Source organism: Lepus europaeus, chromosome 14 (assembly GCF_033115175.1).
Source record: "Lepus europaeus isolate LE1 chromosome 14, mLepTim1.pri, whole genome shotgun sequence".
NCBI classification, from domain to species: domain Eukaryota; kingdom Metazoa; phylum Chordata; class Mammalia; order Lagomorpha; family Leporidae; genus Lepus; species Lepus europaeus.
In genome coordinates, this window is record NC_084840.1 from 83,608,033 (window position 1) to 83,631,211 (window position 23,179).

At 45.0% G+C, this 23,179-nt stretch overlaps 1 protein-coding gene across 1 annotated transcript in view; it reads right to left on the reverse strand.

The window, feature by feature from the left end:
• The window catches only part of ADARB2 (adenosine deaminase RNA specific B2 (inactive)), a 219,006-nt gene that overhangs the window by 192,910 nt on the left and 2,917 nt on the right, over window positions 1-23,179 (reverse strand). Inside the window, exon 3 of the mRNA XM_062210814.1 lies at window positions 5,889-6,796. Coding sequence (XP_062066798.1) covers window positions 5,889-6,796 — 908 coding nt within the window. The remainder of the gene's footprint in view (window positions 1-5,888; window positions 6,797-23,179) is intronic.

The following is a 23,179-nucleotide window of genomic DNA, read 5'->3' on the forward strand; positions in this document are numbered from 1 at the left end:
GAGGCTTCAGGTGTGTTAGTAGGTTTAGAGATTCGTCAAGAGGTCAAGGTCTACTTTGCTTGGAGGTCCTGTTGACAGAGTTGCTTTCCCCAGGTGGAGCTCGCATTGTGGTCAGCTGCTAGGCAGGTCCTTGAGGTCTGACCACAATCCCAATGCCCCAGGTAGATGGCTGGAGCTAGAGCTGAGAAATGATAGGGTGTGACCACATGTGAACAAGAATGAGCACCTTTGGTGAGATGTGATGAGGTCAGTTCTTTTCAAGAAAATCATGGGTCATCAGAGCCTTTTCTTTTTGCTTAGAGAACTTGCAAAGCAGTAGGTGCTGGCTCAGATGTCATTCTAGAATAGTCACAGGCTGGGCACGTGGCCAAAGGCTAAGCCAGCACTCACTGTGCCTTTGTGTACCTGAGGAAGTGCAAGGAGACCTCCTTGGCTGGAGCTGAGTGAGGAGGATGCCCATGGAGTACACTATTAATATCTAAGTAGCCCTTGGCAGAATAAAGTTTCCTCACTCCCGTTAGAGGATATTTCTGGTCAACAGCATGGTGTTAAGCTGTTATGCTATTGCATGAGTGAGATTTCCGCATCTATTCTTTTTAAATTTAACTCAATTTAAAATGTGAGGACCCTTCTATTGCTAATTTGTTTTGGCACAGTTTTACTAGCGAACAGTTTTGTTTTACAGCACTTAGGATGCTGCTTCTTTGGAGGAAGATGAATTAGCACAAGTGCGAGATTAGAAAAACAATCTGTGCAGTGGTCAGAGGCAGCCAGGGGTCAACTGAGTGTCTGGGAGAGGGGCAGACACACGTGTGCAAACAGTCTGCTCGTGTCCTGCAGTGCAGCTGTTAATAATGCATTCACAGACTCATTCCCTGAGGTCCGCGGTTAATTTGAGGGACAAATTTCATGAGAAGGGATCGTGTATAGGAGCTCTGATTCAAATGTACTATAAAATGCTGAAGCTTAAAAAAAGGGTCATTTCAATTACTTTAGATATTCCCATGGCTTCTTCCCTCTTTTAGCAGTAATAGCTGCAAAGAACAGGGGATGGCATAGGGTATGGGTCAAATGTTCTGGGTTGCTGAAAAATGGCCAGGAGTGAAACCACAGGCATAATTTCTCCTACACGAACCTCTGAAGTGTGTAGTCAAAGCAAGGGGCCTTTATGAGTAGTTTTAAAGGCATTGCCTCTTCTGCTCTAAAGGAAGAGTCCATTTGAATTGTTCTGACTAAACGCTGGACACCACTGTGCCTGATATGGAAATTTAAAACTCAAGCAAATAAGAATAATTGAGGATGAAAGAGGAACCCATGGTTAACTCCCTAAGTTCCCTTTTCAGAGTTATTACTCACTTAGGCTTCTCCTTCCTCTCCTCCTTCTCCTCTTCCTCCTTCTTGCCAACATTCTAGTGTACTTTGTTCTTTTTTTCTAACCAGTTTTCATGCAAAGGAAATGCAGAAAAATTCAGCTTTGTGGTTGAATTTAAGCTTTTATGAATTTAACTCTTCGTGTTAATAGGGTGGGAAGTGAAGACACGAGAAGGCTGTAGATTTTGTGATTTTTATATTTTCTTATGATGAACTTCCAGCTAATTAGGATTTACATTCTGACATGGTCTCCTTATCAGTTCTAAGTACCTGGATAGCCTGGAGGTGTCTTGTCCTAGCTGCAGATAAAGAAACAAAGAAGGATTTGCACTGGGCTGCCTGCTGCTTCCTAGTGGGCACTTTTGTCAATGGACGTTTGCGGAATATCCAGCCTGTGCACTCTGTCTCACGCTGTAAACTTCACATGTTTAAGTCTGGCCCATGTTTTAAAGATTTTAACAGACCCTTGGTTTTGTCACCCTGGATCAGAGTCCAGTCTCATGAAATTTGTAGCATGAGAGAAGCCATGGCCTAACAAACACCACCGCCTACCCCCGCCCCTTCCACCCCACTCCTTGGAATAGGAAATAGTGAAAATTAGATCCCGAGTGATCACACCTGTGATTGTAATTGTTATTGAGAATATTGCATCCTGGTCTTTCAAAATCCAGCCTGCAAACAAGTCTACACTGTATCATCTTTACTATTGAAAAGCCACTTTAAGTTTTTCCAGAAAAAAGGTTGTGACTTTGCATTGTATATTATGACAAGGATCACTCACACAGGTTTAGACAAAAGTTTGGGGGGGTTCTGTCTCCTTAGAATTGTGTCTGCAAGAGATCAAGACCACCCTGTTTGTTGTTCCACCCATCCTAGGCTGAAGCTGAGAATGGTCTTGTGACAGGTTCAGGGCACCTGACAGTGTGGTTCTCTGATTATCCAACGAGAATCTGGGGAAAGGTGCTTGTTAGGAGTGCAGAGTCCCCATCCTTATTTGAGAACCCACTGAATTTTTTTTGCAGCAGACCCCACAGTAGCATCTTAACCATGATTCCCAATCGATTCCTGGGAACCATCACATTTGAAGCCTTTTTTCATAAGCTATTGTTAAAAGAAGAGAGCTCTTATTGAGATGATCCTGAAACTTTGTTCATAAGCCCAATTTATTGGTTGAAGTCATAAAACACAAAACAACATTTTAGTTGTGTTCTAAAGATGCCATTTGTGGGCCTCAGAACCAGACCCTTGGTTTTTTGCCCTGCACATCATGGTCATCTTGGGTAGCTTGTGAAGAGTAAAATCTTGTACTTTGGGTAAAGTACATTAACTACTATTGTGTTACTTAAGTTCCAGAAATTGGGCAGTTCTCAGAAGAAAGATTACAGGAAACTTATCTCTGAGATCGCATATCATTTTGCATAGATAGAATGGTTTATGGTGTATAGACAGGGGTCTATAATGTATAGAAGTAGGAGTCTGTTATCTATGGCTTGGGGGTTCCATAATGTATATGGGAGTTCTGCTACGTATATAAGTGATATATAGATGATGTATGTTCAGGGAATGGTCTATGATGTATAGCTATGTGCATTCCATGATGTATAGGTAGGGTTCCAATATGCACAGATGGGGGTAGGGCCCTGTGGTATGAGCAGGGAGGGGCCCTGATACACAGATGAGGGATGCATGAACTATAGACAGGGTGGGGTCTGTGATGTAGACTGGGGCTTCCATGGTGTACAGCGAGTGGTCCCTTCTGCACACACAGGGAGGGGTCCATGATGTACAAATCGGGTGATTTAATACTACATAGACAGTGTGTCTATAATGTGTATTCAGGGAGAGGCTCTATGATGTGTACATTGGGGGTTGCATGATGTACAGACAGCAGGCCTTGATGTTTAGATTGGGGGGTTTCATGGTATACAGACAGAGGGAATCCATGAAGTGTATGCAGGGAGGTGTGTCCATAATGCACAGAGGGGGGTCCCATGGTGTGTATTCAGAGAGGGGCCAAGGCCTATCCATGCTGCAAAACCAACTTTCCAGATGGAGTGTCGGCGTACAGCTGGAAGGCAAAGCAGCCTTTACAGTGGTTTTTGGAATTTTTCTTTTGATTTTTTTTTTCCTCCTGAATTCACACCTTGCCAAGGCAGGATTCTCATTTAATAACACTGCCAGTGGTTCTTGGTCCTGAGTCCCATCATCTCGCTTAGCCCCCACCCAGCCCTGGGGTGTGCATTGCAGGGAGGGGGAGGGAGAGGGAAGGATAATGAGCCCCCTGGGACGGCGTGTGCTGTGGTGTGATGAATGGCCTGCAACCCACATGCTGCTCCATGCCCTTCATCATCCAGTCGGGGTGGTTAGTGGACTGTCAGAGAAAAATAATTTAGCAGCTGTGGCTTTAACTGATGTGCTGCATTCTGGGGTCAAATGACTATTACAAAGTAGTAGCGCTGCCTGGTTTCTCCATCGTGAGAGCTCAGGATTGACAGCATGAAAGAAGAAGGCATGGTGCCCAGAATTCACTGACATCCTTCAAATTTCATGCGGGTGGGAAGCAAGAGAGCATCAGGGAAGGGGGAGGAAGGACATTTCCTACTAAACAGAGAACTGTCAGGCCTGGCTGGGGACTGCTGAGACTGTGCCACTTCTTTGTGCTTCCGCCTCACGCTGGCCACACCCACAGTCACTGCTGGGGGATTTCCCAGGGAAGGTGAGTTAACCAACTTCATACCAGAGGCCCCAGGCAGCCGCACAAAGGGCTCATTCCTTTGGCCAGCCCCTCTCCCAGCAGCAGGGTGTACAGCGGCTTCCATGGCTACTGTTGGTAAGCTGAAGGCACAGTGAGGAAGCAGAGTAGAAAGAGAAGATGGAGGTGCCAGAAAAGAGAAAGCAATGCTCCAGGAGACCACTAGAAGGTGCACAGGGACGTCCATGTAGAAGCTACCCCTCTTTTCCAGCTCATGTGTTTGCTTCGACTGTGCATTTATTCGAGGACGGATTGAAAGGCAAGAGTGATGGGGATTATGGTCTACACCTCCCCCTACTGTCTTCTTAGAATGATGCTGGATGTACAGTAAATATTTGAACACTACTGAATGACAGGAGGGTTGAGAGAGCAAGAGAAACAGCCTCCCTAGATTGGAACCCCTTGTTTATACTCTAGATTTTCTCTTGTCTAGCTCTGCTGGAAGTAGGAAGTGGTCAGCTTTGCCCATTGCCTGCCCATGCCTGCTTAGAATCATATGAATATTGAATGAAGGCATGGATAAATGAGTGCTCAAACCCAGCCCCGAATCCAAACGAAGGGACCATGGGTACCACCGTCACACACTTTGGATCCTTAGGCAGTATCACGAAGCAGTATCTGAGGTTTTGGTGACACCCTTCATTCGCCAACAGATTTATGATATCCCAGGGCAAAATAATGGATTCTATTCTAGGTGATGTGATGTGACGGTAGCGATCCTAGCCATAACTTATAATTATTGAGTACTTACCAGGAATCCCTCACCGGGCTAAGTGCTTTTTAACTATGTAAAATGTTTCTTTCCTTGATTGATGCCCAAAATGAATAAAGATAATTTTCTGTATCTCCTACATTAGTGATGCCCACAAATAATCTTCAGAACGATAAAAGAAAAGACAATTTGCATAAATAAGCAATTAGAAGAACAGGCAGAATAAGGTTGCTTTAAAATGGTATGAGAATATTTTCTAATGCAAGTGGAGCACTCGAGTTTCTGGTCAGAAACTTGTGCATAAAGGGGCCATAGAGATGATGATGTTGGGGTGGTACAGGGAGACTCCAGTCCCTAATTCTGACTTCTGGCTTCCCGTGCCTTCCACTGTGTTTCTCCCTGCACACTTGCACCCTGCCTGGGCCCAGGAGCGTGGGAATCTCCCCAGGCCTTCATTCAAGACCATGGAGGTGCCAACTTCCAATAGGACAACTCTCATTGCTTGGCTTTTCCAAGTCTCCTTGGCAAAAAAGTCAATCCAGACGGTCACACCGAACACAACCATTTTGCCTCATGCTCCTTTCTTCTGGTGGCAGAGTGCTCAGAAACCAAATTACCACGCGGCCCGGAGAATGCAGCCAGCCCTTCCTGCAGCGGGCCCCTCTCAGTGGGACAGAAGCACCCTCTGCCCAGCCCTGCTTGATTCCTTACCCTCGGGTGGCCCTTGCCCCCGGTACCATCCCTGTAACATCCACTCGGCTGCACGCATTCTCCCATCACCCCTGCTAAGTTGCAGTGTGGACATTCTCTTTTCCTCAATTCACAAGATTCTCCTTCTGCAACCCCTGTAAGTGCTCTTAGTAAGGATAGGGTGGGACCTTTGCCAGAAGGAGAGGGTGTGGGGGCTGGAAGGGGAGGTGTGGGGGCTGCACTCTGCTCACAACCATCGGAGGACAGGGGCCTGCCCGCTTCTCTGTCACTGTCAGAGCAAACCCAGGTCACATCCTTCCCAGCATCCTTCTGCCTGGCGGGCAGCTACCTGAGAAGTCTCACCTGTGGCAAGAGGTTACTTTTACTCCTGCTGGGAGTGTGGCCCGGCAGCCGGATGTCGAAGAGGGCCTGTAGGGCGGCCTGCGCGGCCTGGCCCTTGGCCAGCTTCTTGCTGCGTCCTGAGCCTTCGAACGTCCTCCCGTCCACGCACACGGCCATGACAAAGCTCTTGGCCCTCGGCTTCTCGGCCGTCTCCGAGAGGCACACGTACCGCAGACCGGAGCGCAACTCGTTCAGCACCACCACCGGGTTCCTCTCCCCTGGGGCGGTTGGGGCCGGCCTGGGCCTGTCTGGCCGGGCCTGGCCCATCAGGTCCAGGGTGTGGTAGAGCAGCCGTCCGTGCCGGTAGGCAGTGGACAGCAGCTCGGTGTCGACGGGGCGGCAGACTGGGTAGTCCTCATTCGGTGTGGACGGCTCAAACTCCTTGAACAGTGTGTCTGGGAAGTCGGCCTGGTCCGAGGTGAAGTCTGTACACGGGCTTGTGCCACTGCCCATGGCCAGGTGGGCCTGGCAAGCGTTGGGGAATTGCACGAAGGACTTCAGTGCCAGCTCCGCTGCTCGCATCTTCGCTTTTTTCTTGGTGGGCCCTGTGCCCTCAAAGGTGAAGCCGTTCACTTCTACTGCCACCGCAAAGACCGGGGCATGCACCGGGCCCGTCTGTGACACCATCCGGTACTGCAGGCCCGGCTTCAGTTCGTGCAGCTGGACCAGGGCGTTCTTGGGGGTCACTGACCATGAGAGCTTCTTCCAGATCAGCTGGAGTTTGCACAAGTGGCCCCCGTTCCCTTCCTCCAGGGGCCTTTTCCTTTTTATGCTGGGTGCACCACCTCTTGTCCATTCTCCAGGAGGTGGGGGCCTCATCCCCAGGTTGCTGACATTGCGGTTTTCCTTCACTTCGGCACTGCTGGTACCTGGAGGTGAGAACAAATTAGTCATGACCCAGCGGCACTGGCCGGTGGCTAATGTCAGAGTCCATCACCAGTGACCTTACTGCAAACTTGGAATCCACACATACAAAGCTCTTGCCATCAGCACCACAAACCAGGGCTGTGATCTGCTCTATTGGCCTGTGCTGGCTGGAATAGCTATGGAGACAAATTGTCCATGAAGAAGAGGGGCAGGCATTGTGGCGTAGTGCCTGCAAGGCCAGCATCCCACATGGATGCCAGTTGGTGTTTCACTTGCTCTATTTCAGATCCAGCTCCCTGCTGATGGCCTGGGAAAAGCAGCAGAAGATGGCCCAAGTGCTTGGGCCCCTGCCATTCACGTAGGAGACCCAGATGAAGCCCTTGGCTTCTGGCTTTAGCGTGGCCCAGCCCTGACTATTGCGGCCCTCTGGGGAGTGAACCAGCAGATGGAAGACCTTTCTCTCTGTCTTTCCCTGTCCCTCTGTAATTCTGTCTTCTAAAAAAAATATCTTAAACAAAAAAAGAAGGACCCAGTTCTTGGAGAGCTGTGCTTGAGAACAGTGAGAAGGGCTATATATGGGTGAAGAATTTGTCCTGCTCATCGCATCCCCATCCACTGCTCTAACTGGGTTGGATGTCCCCAACCCTGAGGCAACCTCCCCTGTCTGCCAACACCAAATGGACACGTGGCCCTTCTTTTCCATAGGTTTCAGGCAACATTAAAGATCAGAGAGGCCTGTCCCATGGTGGGTGTACAAAGTCTTCCCACCCACTGTTGCAGCCTGCAGGCTCAGTGCCCAGTGCTCCATGGACCAAAACCCCCAGCACTAAGGCCCACAGCTCTTCTGTGTCATGCATCGTGGTCTCCAACCTCAAAGAAGGCTTTCTCAAAACCCGACCTCCTCGTTCAGAACTAGAGGTGAGAAAAGCTGGTGTCCATGGCCGGCGCCACGGCTCACTAGGCTAATCCTCCGCCTTGCGGCGCTGGCACACCGGGTTCTAGTCCCGGTCGGGGCACCGATCCTGTCCCGGTTGCCCCTCTTCCAGGCCAGCTCTCTGCTGTGGCCAGGGAGTGCAGTGGAGGATGGCCCAAGTGCTTGGGCCCTGCACTCCATGGGAGACCAGGATTAACACCTGGCTCCTGCCATCGGATCAGCACGGTGCGCCGGCCGCAGCGCGCCTACTGCGGCGGCCATTGGAGGGTGAACCAACGGCAAAAGGAAGACCTTTCTCTCTGTCTCTCTCTCACTGTCCACTCTGCCTGTCAAAAAAAAAAAAAAAAAAAAAAAAAAAAAGCTGGTGTCCCCTGAGCTCTCTGTGAAGGGAATGGCTAGGGCTGACCGAATCCAGTGCAGTGACCTGCCCCCGAATACCCTTATACTGCCTGTTTTGGCACATGGTTGTTTAGAGTTTAGCACGCTGTTTGTTGATAAGTTAGAATGACAGAGCTGAGTCGTGGTGACAGCAATGATGTGACCTCACCTGAATTATTGACCACCTGACCCTGTGCAGAAAGTGTTCTTTGGCCCTGTTCCAGATAAAACAACCCACTGGGATCTCTCAGATCATACATGCTAGGACGTGTCCTTTATGCCTCATCTGAAATGTGGTTCTTTGACTTCACTGTTGGGTTTACCTAGAGCTTCTGAATAGCTGATAAGCCCAGGTCCTTCAGTGCTCTGGGTAAGCCACACTGGCACTGTAAATAAAACGCTCATTCTCATATAGTGGGGTGGGAACCACAGGTCTGAATGGGTGCAATGGAGCTGCTCCAGGCAGCCCAGGGCAGCAGCTCAGCTGTGGCAACTCCCCTACCTGACAGCAGGAACCCGCCTACTCCTTTGATTTCTTCCCCTGGAATTTTTGCTACCTCAAGATGTAGACAAACATGAAAAATGTGATGAGTTTTTAAGGACATATGTCAACAGAACGGTGGTAATGAACATAAGTACATTTTCAAAAAGCATTTTGAGAACAGCAAATTAGAATAAAGAAACACATCCCCTCAGTAATACTGCTGACCCCTTAGCACACAAAGCAGACATGGACAAGCATGTCCATTGCTGCCTAGTTTTGCAAACATGAGAACTGATAAAGTGCCCAAGCTCCCATAGTTAGAGGAATGGTGAATAAGTTGTGGTATAACCATACTACAGATTAAAATATGGAAGTTACATCTACCTGTGTGTAAAATCAACATAGATGAATCTCAAAATACAATGTTAGATGAGAAAATAAATTTGCAACATAATTCATAGGTTGGAATATCATTGATATAGATTATATTAATACTAGCATTATAGATTGTGTAGCCCTATGTATGTTGGTAAAGCTATAGGTACATGCATAATAAAGATACACCCCAACCTCTACTGAGAAAGGGAGAGGAATGAGGGGTCAGAGAGCAACTTCGTTTGTATATGTAATGTTTTATTTCTTTTGTACAAATGACCCGATGTAGATTTAACAGGATCATTATTTGCTAAATGTAGGTGAAAGATGCATTTAAAGATAATTGAATTTTTCTGGCCAGGTCATCTTACACTAATGTTCTCTGATAAAGCTATTCCATTTAGAAATCAGTAGTGGATTGCCACACGCCTTACTGAATCTCTGTTGCCTTTTTCTCATGGGTATGCTTCTGGAATGCTAAACTCATGGATCTATTGCAAAATATTCTGAAATCTCTGATAATGAGCAATATTGTTATCTTTTATGGAGCCCTATCAAGTTCTGGGTCTCCCACCCAGAACCTAGACTGTGCTATGTTTCTTATATCTGAAATCAGTGCCGGGGTGGGCCTTATGATCAGCACTTTGTTGGTGCGGAGTCTGAGGTCCAAAGAGCAGAGATGGTTTCCTGGTGCTATGTATTTTGCAAACTGCTGGAGCTATGATTCAGTCTCAGGAATCTCAAATCCCCCTCATCTATGTTGTTGCTGCAAAGGTGATTTTCATGGAACTGAAGAATCCCATCATCACCTGACCATTGTACAGTAACACCCTTTTCTGGGCTGGCTGGAGGACAATGATGAAGCTCATCCTGTAGGCTGTGCCCAGCGTGTGTTGGGTTCATGAGCTGAGGTGGCCAGAGAAGACCACTCCCAGGTTTTCCTTTCTGCATCTTCAGTGTGTCCCAGAGACTTGGAGGTCTGAGCTCTGAGAGGCTCAGGGGGCAGGTTGTGAGTGAGGTTAATCTTGTTAAGCAAGTGGAAACTTGGGGGTGATTTTTACAGCTAACTTACAACTTAAACACAGACATTGAGTTCGTGTCTGGGTGTTGATGCATAGACACATTTCCCTCCTATGGTTGGGAAGCGGGGCTGAGATGAGACCTGGCTGACTTGGTACCACCCTCTCCATCCCTTGGTTTATGGCATTGAAATGAGAGAATAATAAGGAAAAATGCAAATTCAAAAGCACAAAAGAAGCCTTTGAAAAATCAGGTGACTTTGGGAGGTATCCTGACACTTGAGGATGTTTTTTTGGAGTTGCTTGCTGCCTGCCCACTCATCTTGGGGTGAGCCAGTTGGCCATGCAGCCATGACTGTCACCACCATCTCAATCAAGAGGCAAATCAGCTTTCATGAGAATGTTCTGGCAAAAGGTGCTGGGCCTTGTTTTGGAAGTGTTTCCTGTTAAAAGCTCAACTTCTCACTAGTTGAATTTTCTAAATTGTGAAGTATTTCTCTTTTATTATTTATTTTTTATTTGCTCTTTTTATTCCTACAGTTTTTTTTTCTAAAGAAGCATTAAATTTGGAGAGGTAGCTTTGTTCAAAAGTACAAATCTGAGAGCTTTATAGGTTATGGGTATATAATATTCAATTAGAATCTCTTTTGGTGGAAATAATTACCTTCCTCTTAGCAAGCACTGAATCTCAACCATTATTGTTAATCGTCACATACTTTGGATCCAGATGCAATGAGCTCCACCACTTAGGGTATTTTAGGCCTGTGAGTAGTAGAGCATATTAATCACATGATTTCCCAATTGAACTTAAAGAAAAAACTCAAACAACTCAACATTCAACTCCCCACTCCAGGTTGCCTTGAACTTGCTTGGAGCTCTCTAATCTCTTACTGACTTCACACAGTGTGAGGGTTTAATTAAGACTGTTAATGTGATTAAGTGGCCAACATATCAGATGATCTCTGTGGTACCTCGGAGTAGCAGAACTCACAATGCTTTTCCCTCTACCTGTGTGGAATTCATGTCATTTCATGCTCCTTTCTTCCACAACTCCTGATTTCCTATGGTCGTTGTCATTAATGTTTTCCATGGCATAAAGCCTGATGATCAGAATGTGGCATAAGAACGCCTTTCGTAGTAGCCAGTCATCAAGGAAAATTGCTCTCAAGTGCAGACTTCTGCGTCCTGTCCTAGACACACTGCTGGAATCTCTGAAGGGGCGACTGCCCACTTTTTTTGGTGAACCACGGATTTGAGGTCAGAGCCCTTTCCTCAGGCACAAATGCTCTGTTTAATTGGATTACTGAGTCAAGCAAGGGCTACTGAGCTCAGCCATGGCCTGGGCTGTAGTCACTGTCCTGGCAGCCACAGGACGTGGGATGGTACAGTGACCACTGCACGGACCCTAGAGCCAATCAGGCACCATCTTAGTAATTCATGCATGTGTGACTTTGGGCAGGTCACTCCACCTGCCCAAGCTCCATTTATTAAAGACACAAAATGATGATTGCAGTGGTTTTTGTCTTGGGTTAGGAAGTGTCGGTATGCTCTTAAATATGTGTGTATAAAATACATGGGGGAAAACACAGACCCTTGAAATAGTCCCGCTATGACCATTGTTGGCTCTAGGGAAGGGACAGAACGCGGTGAGCTTGCCTTTGTGGCAGGACCCTCCCCTTCCCCCTCCCTCCCCCTCTCCTTCTCTCTACTCTCCTTCTCTCCTCCTCCTTCCCCTCCCCCTCCCTCTCTCCCTCTCTTTCTCTTCCTCCCCCCTCAACCCCAATGCTGCTTGGAGATGCCTGGAGCCAAGTTATGGCAAAGCTCAGATGTCCTGCTGGCATTTTGCTGTAACAGTTCTCTGTGAGCTTTTCACAGGACTCCAACTCCGATTTTACATATTAACATTTTCCTCTTCCACATGGAAGGGATTAAGTGCATTACACTCCCTGCCTCTGACCCAGGAAATTATACTCATTTTTTTTCTCCATTTAGTTAATAGAGTTCACACATGCAATTGTCATATATAATAGCCTAGAGATAAAAAATCGGGAGTGAAAGAAAGCTCTCAGTCCTAAATACAGACATGAGCAGCTACTTGTCTATGCACATGTTGCTGAGATTATGGTACCACAGATGCAGTGGGCTTGGTTGTCTCCCAGCCCTGTCCTCTACTTCCTGTTCTTGGGGTTAATGAACATACCAGGCTGCTCCTGGGCTGTGAGGGGAGACTGGGACTGCCTGCTCCTCTCTTTGTTGCCCTGTGGCAAATACTCCCTTTGGGGCCCATCCCAAACCTTTGACCCTTTCCCTGAATATTTCTGGGTGTCCTTAAGCCCATTCTGTGTATATCCATTGACTGAGTAAGAGAATAGATTTTTGGCATCTTTCTCTCTCTCTCTCTCACACACACACATACACATATGTACACACACACACCTACATACATATATGGTAAAATGGAAGGTGATGGCTGGGTTAATCTGCTTGACTATTATAGCCATTATCTTATTATATATGGGAGGGTATCTAAAAAAGTTGACAATATATAATTAGGAGATAGATTTAGTTTGATGCAAAATCTTCAAAAAGTTCATAAAACTGCATGTTATGAGTAAATTATTCTTGGATTTCAAAATTTGCACTAATATATATTTAGCTTTTGTTTCCATTCTTCCACAAAATGTTTGATGCTCTTCCTTGTGGCTATCAAAGCATCATGCTGACACCTGAAATGTATACAATAAAACACACAGACAGTGGTAAATTTTGACTGAGCTTCACACAGACTGATTAGCCCAAGAGATGGCCAGTTCTGCTCTTTCTCCTGCAGCTCTACTCTAGGCAGATCCCTCTAAATCTGATCCAGTGCAGGCAAGCCCAAGCTTTTCTCTGACTGTCACTCCCCAGCGCTCAGTCTTCTCCTGGAAAGCGCTTTCCAAACTCCACAGAACAGAATTGTGCATGGGCATAATTGTCTCGGGAGCACAGTGTGAATTCCACCTTCCCCGGTGTAGGGGGTGAGACCACAGCTGATAGGAGATTCTGAACCTCACACACTTACCATGTGGTTCCCAAATAGATGCTCCAACATGGGGTGTGTGAGGATTATGTGTGTCGAAGTTTGACATGGCCTATCACGTGCACTCAGAATGTGTGTTTTGTTGTTCTGTGTTGGTGGATCATGATCACTGAAGACTGAGGGAGCAACGAGGGAGATCCGGGAACTGCCTCCTAGGATTCTCCCTGAAGTTCTGGGATTATAGGATTGGGGGACCTATGTGACAAAAATGATTTAATTCTGAGTATGCATGTTGTATATACGCAGCAATTCAGACACTTCATAACAAGATAGAAAAATTAGTGAATCCTTTCATCCTAGTCTGGAATTCACTCTCCCAAATAATCATTATTCCTGCCAATCATAACTTGCAGACTTATAATATGTTAGAGCTGGGAGAAATTCTGCAAGAAATACATTTTTTTACCCAAGAGGCAGACTGGAACTACCTGTCATGCCAGCTACAAATTAGGGTTCGTTTAAAGTTTTGCCATCTCCAGTCCTCACCCCTGCCATGTCTTTTTCTCACTCTATGCATCTTTCTCTGTCTCTATTTCTCATCTAGTTCTTTCGTTCTGTGTCTCTTGTTCTGTCTCTGTCTCTCTTCTGACTGTCTCTCTCTCTTACACACACACACACACACACACACTCCACCTTTTAAGGCACTCTGTATGGAAGCCATGCATCACTATCGATGCCCAGAGGGTTCTAGCAGGGAAACAGTGAGTGCATATTAGAGACATAGAGAGAGAGGGAGAGAGCCAGAGAGGAGAGAGAGACAGAGAACACATCAGCTCTGCAGGAAATGCTGGGAGGCAGACAGAGGGCTCAATGCTATGGCAACCCAGATGTGGGGACCAGGGCAACACATACTAACCCCACTGCCCACATTGGGGGCTGGATTATATTCCTGCTTACATGAAAATTTTTGATTTGGATTCCAAACACCTTTCCTCATGAAACCCAGTCCAAGAAAGGATGTGTGGGTGGTGTCCCAAGTGACCACAGCCATGTGCACCTGCCTCCTGCCTCAGACACTAGCAGATCACCAAGATATCAGAAAATGAGACATCCATGAACTGTGGCATCCCTAAGCTAAGGCCTTTGCAAAGAGTTGCATGTGTCTTTCCATTTAGAAAAAAAAGCAGGCAAATAACTTCAAATTGCATTAGATCAATACCATAAGCATCAGTAACAGAACAATCATGAGCAATTTGAAGACTGCCAGGAACTAAAAGAAAATGTTTAAGTCGGGGAAGCGTCTATACAGGAAACTGTAAAATGAAATGATTTCCACTGTGCTTCTCTCACATGGACTTCTCTCCTGAGCTCCCTAAGTACATTAGCTCATTTGACAAAAAGTGTCAGCAAACATACTGCTAAGTTGAAGGGTTTCACGCATTAAAAAATTGCATTTGGGGAGAAAGAACAGCATTTTACAGTTATGGCTGTGCTTAAATTTTTGTTTCCCATGTGAAATATATTCTTCTGGGTTCACTAAGTTTGATGACCTATGCTGCTGTCGCTCAGAAGTGTAGTAGGTTGGGGGTCCTTGGATGGGGTCTCATTGCCTCTGATGGTGTGCAGATGCCTGTGCTTGCTTGTGACTTTATTTGTCTCTTCCTCCCCCACTGGCTCCCTTTAGTGCCAGCATCCTCTGCCTGGTCTTTATGCACTCCTGGCTTCCCCTCATGGGCCGGCAACGTTGGGGCCACCTGCATCACTAATGACAACACCGACCGTGTCCGTGTGTCTGAAGGGCTCCAGAGAATCAGCCATGCGATGTGCCACGCTGCGTTGGAAGAGATAATATTGTTCCTGCTGAAGGTTATTCGGCTGCCAAACAGCTCCAGTGGTAAAGAAAAAAGAGCAACCTTGCCTCAACATGAGACTGGACTGACTGATGGGAGAAAGGCAGGCAGCCTGGATTCCCTACCCAGACAAGAAGGACACGGTGTGTAGTGGGTCTGACACCAGCCAGCTGTGTCAGAAGGCAAGCCAGGAGAGTCTTGGGCTGGGATTTGTGGATTGCAGGATAGTGCTGGTGCTTTACACAGGGGCATGATGATGCATTGGGATGGACAGCCTCTGCACGATGTCTCCTTCAAAGACTAATGACACACGACCCCATGAAGCTGTGCCTGCTTTTGTGTAGGACTCAGGGAGAAAAAACCACAAAAGGCAGGGAGACTTCCTCCCACCTGCTCCCCAAGGGCACAGGATGTGAACTTGGCAGGCTAACAGCTTTGGCCTGAGTCATTCCTAGTGGGATCTGGCTAGTAGTCAGCAGGGAGTGACATGTGCAAAATGGACAGCAGCTCATTGCTCTCAGTTCCCAAGAAAACTTCAGAGTTAACCGCCAAGGCAGACAAGTCTTAAACATCTGGAATAGAATGAAAGACTCTTAGCTTATCCTCCACCTCATGATGGTGGGAGCCTCCTAGACATGGACACAGTACCACGCATATACTGCAAGCATACACACATACATCATGGCACACACACACCCCATTCGTACACTCGTGCACACTCAGTATATTAGTATATACACACTCTACATGCACAGAGAAGAAGTCTGTTTCTACCTCCCAGGGGTATTTGGATACCAAATTGATAAGACTACAATTGTGATGCTGGAGAGAATTAGTTAGGCAGGTCCAGTTCATTTGGACCGATCTCTTTGAACAATCTATGAAATTAGGGTTTTTAAGAAAATCAAAAGCATCTATATAAAGGGGGACAATGCATTCATTGATTGAAAATGAGATTTTCCAGAGCCGGCATGGTATTGCATCAGGTTAAGCCTCCACCTATAATGCTGGCATCCCATGTGGGTGCCAGTTTAGTTCCTGGCTGCTCCATTTGCAATCCAACTCCCTGCTAATGTGTCTGGGAAACCCAAAAGCTTGGGCCCCTGCACCCACCTGGGAGACCCAGAAGAAGCTCCTGGCTCTTGGCTGAAGAATGGCCCAGCTCCGACCTTTGTGGTCTTTTGGGGAGTGAACAAGCAAATAGATCTCTCCACCCCCTCTCTCACGCCACCCCTTGTAGCTCTTTCAAATAAATAAGCAAATATTAACAAAAAATTATTTTCCTCTAAGATTAGGTTCTTAAAAGAAAAGCTTTCTCAAACATTTAGAACATATTTTCCTTTTAAAAAAATATTTGTTTATTTATTTTAAAAGGCAGAGTTACAGGTTACAAGAGAAAGAGGGAAGGAGAGACAGAGAAAGATCTGCAATCTACTGGTTCACTCCCCAAATGGCTACAATGACCAGGGCTATACCAGACTGAAGCCAGCAGCCACGAGCTTCCTCCAGGTCTCCCACATAGGTGGCAGGGGCCAAAGCACTTGGATCATCCTCCACTGCTTTTCCTGGTGCATCAGCAGGAAGCTGGATTGGAAGTGGAACAGCCAGGACAGGAACTGGTGGCCATATGAGATGACAGCACTGCAGATGGCAACTTAACCTGCCGTGCCTCAGTGTTGGCCCCCAAAATATTTAACAAATAACAAACAATTTAAAATTATACTTCTCTGTAAGTTTCTAATCATTAGTATAGGGGAACTATGGAGAAATTGCTTTAATTATGAGTATTAGCCAAACTCGACTGAGCATTTCTTATATTCCAGGTACTTGCCTCTCTTCAACTCTGCAACTTAGGCTGTACTACTCTCCCTGCTATACAAACCAACTACAAAGGGGCTGAGAGATGAAATTCCCAGCCTAAGCCTGCATAGTTGGTATATGCAGAGCATGAAATTGAGCCTGGGGTGTCTTGACCGCACCTGGGGCTTCTACTCCATGGACTATGCCTACATGGAGAGTTCTTATACTGCTATTAGAAGGAGAAAGAGAAGCTCCATGTGGGCCTGTTACTCTGTCAATAACCTCAGGAGTGGAGTGATAACCTCCCAAAGGGGCTAGACAGTTTGCTTCTCAAGGTCTTGGACCACTTTGCTTTTGTAGGTTAAACCTGGTTTGTGCCACTCTTCAAACATCCTCCAGCCCTTGCTATCCCTTTACATCTCTTTTTCTCCTGAGAGACACTAGAATCAGTCAGGATTAGAGCAGCTCTAGGTGGGAAAGAAGAGGAAACAAAAATTTTCCTCCATCTGTGTTATCAAATAGCTTTGTCCATACCTCAAATTCTGCTTGGGAAGTGTACATGCATATATGTATACATACACATCCACACACTCGGTATACTCTTTAAAATTTGGGAGACTGGGAGGAAGCCCAGCTCTTGGCTCTGTAGCGACCATTATGGGAGTGAACCAACAGAAGCAAGACCTTTCTCTCTGTCTCTCTCTCACTGTCTATAACTCTCTCTGTCTTTGTCTCTCTCTCTCACTGTCTGTCAAAATTTTTTTTTCTCTTTCTACACATAGATACTTCAAAAATTTCATGGAAAAATGAAATTAAAAGATACGTCTATTTTGGAGAAAAAAATTTGAAAGCCATGAATATGATGGGTCTTCAGAAACTTCATGGAAAAATGAACATTAGGAAAAAACTTCATAGATTTCAAATTTGTTTGAACCAGAATATACTTATCTTTTAATTCCATTTTCCCTGGGGTTTTTGAAGTTTCTGAGGCAATGACAATGATCTGGAAAATTCCCAGCTTGGGCCATGAGAGGAGAGGAACAATCCTTTGTCCAAGTTTTGCTTCAATTCTCCATCTTTGCTGAGGAGGGAGGCCTGCAGTCCCTGCCAAGAGTCCCCTGCTCCGGTCCCTGTGGATTCCCTCTCCCGTCCTCCACCCCTTTGCTCCTCATGTGGAAAATGAAGGGATCCAAGCAGAGGCTCATTCACGTTTGCTCTGCCATTAGATAACTGTGACTTTGCTTCTGTAGAATAACCTAGGGCAGCAGCCTCAGTTTCCAAAGGCATTAATAACTGCAGAAGGAGCTGCCCGCACGCATGCAATTGTGCAGCTGTGATGCCAAAATCCACAACATTTCCATGTAAATCTCTCCCTCTGTTTCCTCTTGGCCCAACCGACAGTACAAGGGAGCACACACACACACACACATAACCACATCGCTTCCTCCTTGTCCTTCATCAAGCATGTGATGAACTGCGTTTATTTGAAAAAGGAGCCCATTTTTTAGGTGATTACTAAAATACGGTGAGGTGATCATATGGCTTGGAATGTTTAATCCTTCTCTTTTAAGTACTCGGCAAAATGCAATGAGGGAGAGAGTGGCAAGAGGTGGAATAGGAAGGGAGCAAACTGATAGTCTGGGAAGAGACAGTTTAATAAAAGTGGAGATACTGCAGGTTCAAGGAAGAGTAGGGGAAGAAACAGCAGAGGAAACTCTTCCGGAACTAGTGATTCACAGTGGACCTGCGTGGAGAGCATGGGAGCCCAAGTTCGGGACACCAGCGGCAGACTCAACACACCAGCGCTGGAACGCGAGGTGAGCCGAACCTGAATAGCCCGAGACACCAGCGGGCAAGTGGAAAGAGGAGGCTAGAGGGAACGAGGCTTGAAACTCCGTGGGGAAAAATTCACCAGGCTAACTAGAAGAGAGAGAGGAAAAAAATAAAAAAAAGTGACCGATACGGAAACAAGTTTCTCTCTCCGCTCACCTCTCAAAGGCGAGCAAGACAAAGAGCAGGCGCCATTTTGGACATACATCATAAGCAGGGCGACCTCAGGTCTGCACCAGCCCTGAGCCTAGCAGAAAAACCTGACTCTGGGGGGAGGGGTGAAATAACAGGAGATTAGCATCTAACTTGGCAACCCAGTGGGAGACTGCAGGAGAATTGGAGCCCACACTGAGGGCAGCACAGATTCCCTGTGTGGTCCTTGGGAAAGAGCTTCCAATCTCTGGCTCCTGTGGCTATAGCATTCGCCTGCTAACTACCTCCAATTACGTTCAGCTGTGTGGAATCACTTCCCTTTTAAAAAAATGAAAGAGAGATTTACCACACCTAACCTGGGAGTGTCACCTTTGGCACACCCTCAACCCTGAGGAACCAAACAGAGTTCTCATGCCACACTCATCTCAAGCCTCTAAGGCTCCATTGAAAGCAGATAGTCCTCTTAATCTAGAGCCACAGTAAAACAAGAAAAAACACCACAGTGAAGAAACCAAATATCTCCAACATGCCAAACAAAGAACGCAAAAACCGAGGTAACAAGAACAAGGAAGACACTGTGATGCCCCAAATGAAAAAGACACCCCAATTCAAGATTATGAAGATGATGAGATAGACGAAATGCAAGAAGTGGATCTCAAAAAATTGATAAGAACATTAAGAAGTTCTCAAAAACAAATTCTTGAACTACAGAAATCCTTAATGGACAAGAGACAAAATCTCATGAAAATGGAGGAATCAAAATGAAATGCAACAACTAGTAGAACAAGAAACTGTGGTAATGATGAGAAATCATAATGAAATGAAGAATTCAATAGATTAAATGACAAACACATTAGAGAGCCTTAAAAACAGAATGGGTGAAGCAGAAGAGAGAATATTGGACTTAGAAGACAGAGCATAGGAAAGGAAACAGGCAAACCAAAGAAAAGAAGAGGAAATTAGAAATCTAAAAAATATTGTCGGGAATCTACAGGATACTATAAAAAACCCAACATTCGGGTTCTAGGAGTTCCTGAAGGCATGGAGAGGGAGAAAGGATTAGAAGGCATTTCCAGTGAGATACTAGCAGAAAATTTCCCGGGTTTGGAGAAGGACAGAGACATGTTAGTACAGGAAGCTTATAGAACCCCTAATAAACATGACCAAAAGAGATCTTCACCACGACATGTTGTAATCAAACTCACCACAGTGAAACATAAAGAAAAGATCCTAAAAGGTGCAAGAGAGAAACGTCAGATCACTCTTAGAGGATCTCCAATTAGACTCACAGCAGACTTCTCATCAGAAACCCTACAAGCTAGAAGGGAATGGCGAGACATAGCCCAGGTACTAAGAGAGAAAAACTGCCAGCCCAGAATACTATATCCTGCAAATCTCTCATTTGTGAATGAAGGTGAAATTAAGACTTTTCATAGCAAACAGAAATTGAAAGAATTTGTTGCCACTCGTCCTGCCCTGCAAAAGATGCTTAAAGATGTGTTACACACAGAAACACAGAAACATGGTCACCAATATGAAAGAAGGTAAAGGAAGGAAACCTCACAGCAAAAGATCACAGGAAGCTCAATTTCTCTTTGATATAGAATTAAACTCTGATGCTCTGTTAAATCAATGTGTTAAAGTAATCTATTATGTTCTCTTGATGTCCGTTAAATTCTAATTGTTCAAAAACAGCTGAATTTTTATTAAGAGCTAAGGGTTATTTAAATATGTGCTTATTTTCAAAGATTTGAATAATCACCTTAACAATGATCAAATTTGGTCTATATTATGTCATGATTTTAAGGAATCTTATTTCAACCAGATATTTTGGATTTTGAGCCTTGGCATTCTTGACAGGCATTCAAAAAATCAAAGTTTCAAACAATCTGGACTCTAAAATTTCCAGTAAATCCTGGACTTTGGTTTTTCCAGTTTGGGCCCAACTGAAAAAATCGAAGGACCTATGTCTCTCATCTTATAGAGACACCAACTAATCAGGCTATTTGGATTATATTAGAAGTACTGTCAAGATGTGATGTGGTACCATATTTTAAGGTTCTATAATGGAAAATGCTATTAATACAAATGTTTGAGAATTAAAAAGTCTAATGATCTTGTGTTACTAGACATGATAGTTATCTTAATGAGAAAGCCCCAGAGGCCTAAAGGGTTAAATACTTGTAAAATCCTAGAGGTGCTTTCAAAAATACTGTGAAGTAAGCAAGTGCCTCTTGTTGGTTGATGAGTTTATAATTTTAAACATGGTGACTTAAATAAAGTCTTTTGTCATCCACAGTTATATATGATTTGCTGCTCATAAAACTAGAGCGTTGTTGGTTCTGTGTTTAGCTGTCCTCCTATAGGTTCCTATGGACTTTTTCCAGCCACTTCTATTGTATTCAGTACTCTGGGATGGCTCTGTAAACAGATGAAGCCAATAACGTATTAACAGTACCAACTGAGAGAAAGTATGGTTAACTGAGGTTACTAAAAAGAAAAAGCAATTCAAATCAATTGGCAATCTACAAAAAGAGTTAAAGATTTTAAAATCTATTATTAAGATTGCTATATTGGTCTATTATGTTATGTTATATGTGTGTACATATTGTATGTCCACATGGGGAAATTTTATTAAGAGTTTTATTTTAAATGGCTTATAGATAAGATTGTCCATAAATTTAAGCTGCTAAAATTAATCAAAGATACATTTTAATTCATGTGACCTGAATCTCTGCATCATATGTTTTATACTTGTTGGTAGAAAGAAACTAAAAACATTTTAGATGGTTGTTCTTAAGTTTACTGGCTAAACAAACTACACCATGTTAGATATTTAAGAGGTGTTTCCAAATACATTATTCTTAAAATTTATAGAAGGCATTGGACCTTCTGGTAAATGTTTTCTTAAGATGTTATCTAATGGTTGAAACTGTTTGCTAAGTATTCATGTAATATTGCTATTGTCAGCAAACGATCTAGGACTTGCTCCCTCATTTCTCTATTCTAAGCCCAACTTGTTCTTTCATTTCTCTATTCTCTTCAAGGTAGGAAACTAATTCTATTATGAAGGAATCTGTTGGACGCACAAATTAATCTTTAGGCCTTATAAAAGAGATGGCTAACATTTTTCTGTAATAGCATAGCCAAAATAAGAGCTTAAATTATAATCTCATAGCTAGATTCACTTCGCCATCAGCGAAGTAAATAGTAAGTAGAAAAAACCTCCCTTTCAGACCAAAGGGAAAGATAGTTTTAAAGTGAGAATATAATTTTCCTCATGGGCACTGTCTAACTTAGAAAAACTAATACAGAACATGCCTGTGACTATAGACTTGTAGTTCAGGCCACCGAAGATTAGAGATGGGACTTGGGCACTCCCTTGACTTGCATCCTCTGGTCTGCTTTAACACAAACCAGGAGGAAAAGAAAGCTAGGCATCAGAAGCAATGGGTGGCAGGCCTCTTAATGGCTGATCTGTACAGTGATCTGCCCTCAAGGAGACCCAACAGGCCAGTCCACTGCAGTGGCTTTCAATGTGGTAAGCCTGGGCTTCAGCAGAAGTCAGCTTGTGAAGAGCCCTGGCAGCTCTGCCAAGAGTTGGATCACTGGAAATGGACCTGCCCTGGAGTCGAAGGATGCCCAGGTCAGAGCCACAGAGCTTATTGGCTCTAAGCTGAAAAGCCCTTCACTCAGCCCAACTTCCAAAGTGACCACTGTAGCTGAGGGGACGGCCAAGCAGGGTCAGCAACATTGCAGGCAGAACTGTAAATTTCTTGTTAGAGATGCCCCCTGCCTTTACCTGGCCAGCTCTCCTCCCAGGCCAGCCAAGTAATGAAAGTCAACAGAGTGCCTTCCCCTAGGAGGTTCACACCTCCCTCAGGATGTACCCCATGTGAAGAGATAGATAGGTCTGGGCCTCTTAACTTATAATGCCTAAAGCCCAACAGATTATTCTCAGGCCCCTTCTATCAGGTTCTATTTGCCTCTCAATCAGAAAACTTAATTGTAGCTTAGACAGCACCTTTCTTAGCTCTTCTAATAATGACTCTGTCCTTTGTTCTAGACCCTGTCTAGCATACTTGGGCCTCATTCCCTTGTAATCATAACCTCTACTCTACCACCAATGGCTCTACTCCCAACCTGTGTGTACTGATGGTCCTCTTCCCCACTTAATGCTGTATAATTGTTCAGACCTGGTTAATGCCACTCTTAGGATCATTGGTTACTATCCTCACTCTGTCTTTTATGACCTTATCTAAATATGATCAGAGTTGGCGAACTTGGAAGGCTTCCATAGCCTTGGCAACTCATTACAAGAGCCTAGGGTGGTTACTGGCGCCATAAACTAGAGTGTCAGTTTGTGGTGTCAACAACAGGAGTCCCTGTGCACTTGCTCCTCACCTGGGATCTCTGTCCTTAATGTGCTGTACATTTTGATTTAATGCTATAACGTGTACTCAAACAGTATGTTTCACTTTGTGGGTGCAAACTATTGAAATCTTTACTCAATGTATATTAAATTGATCTTCTGTATATAAAG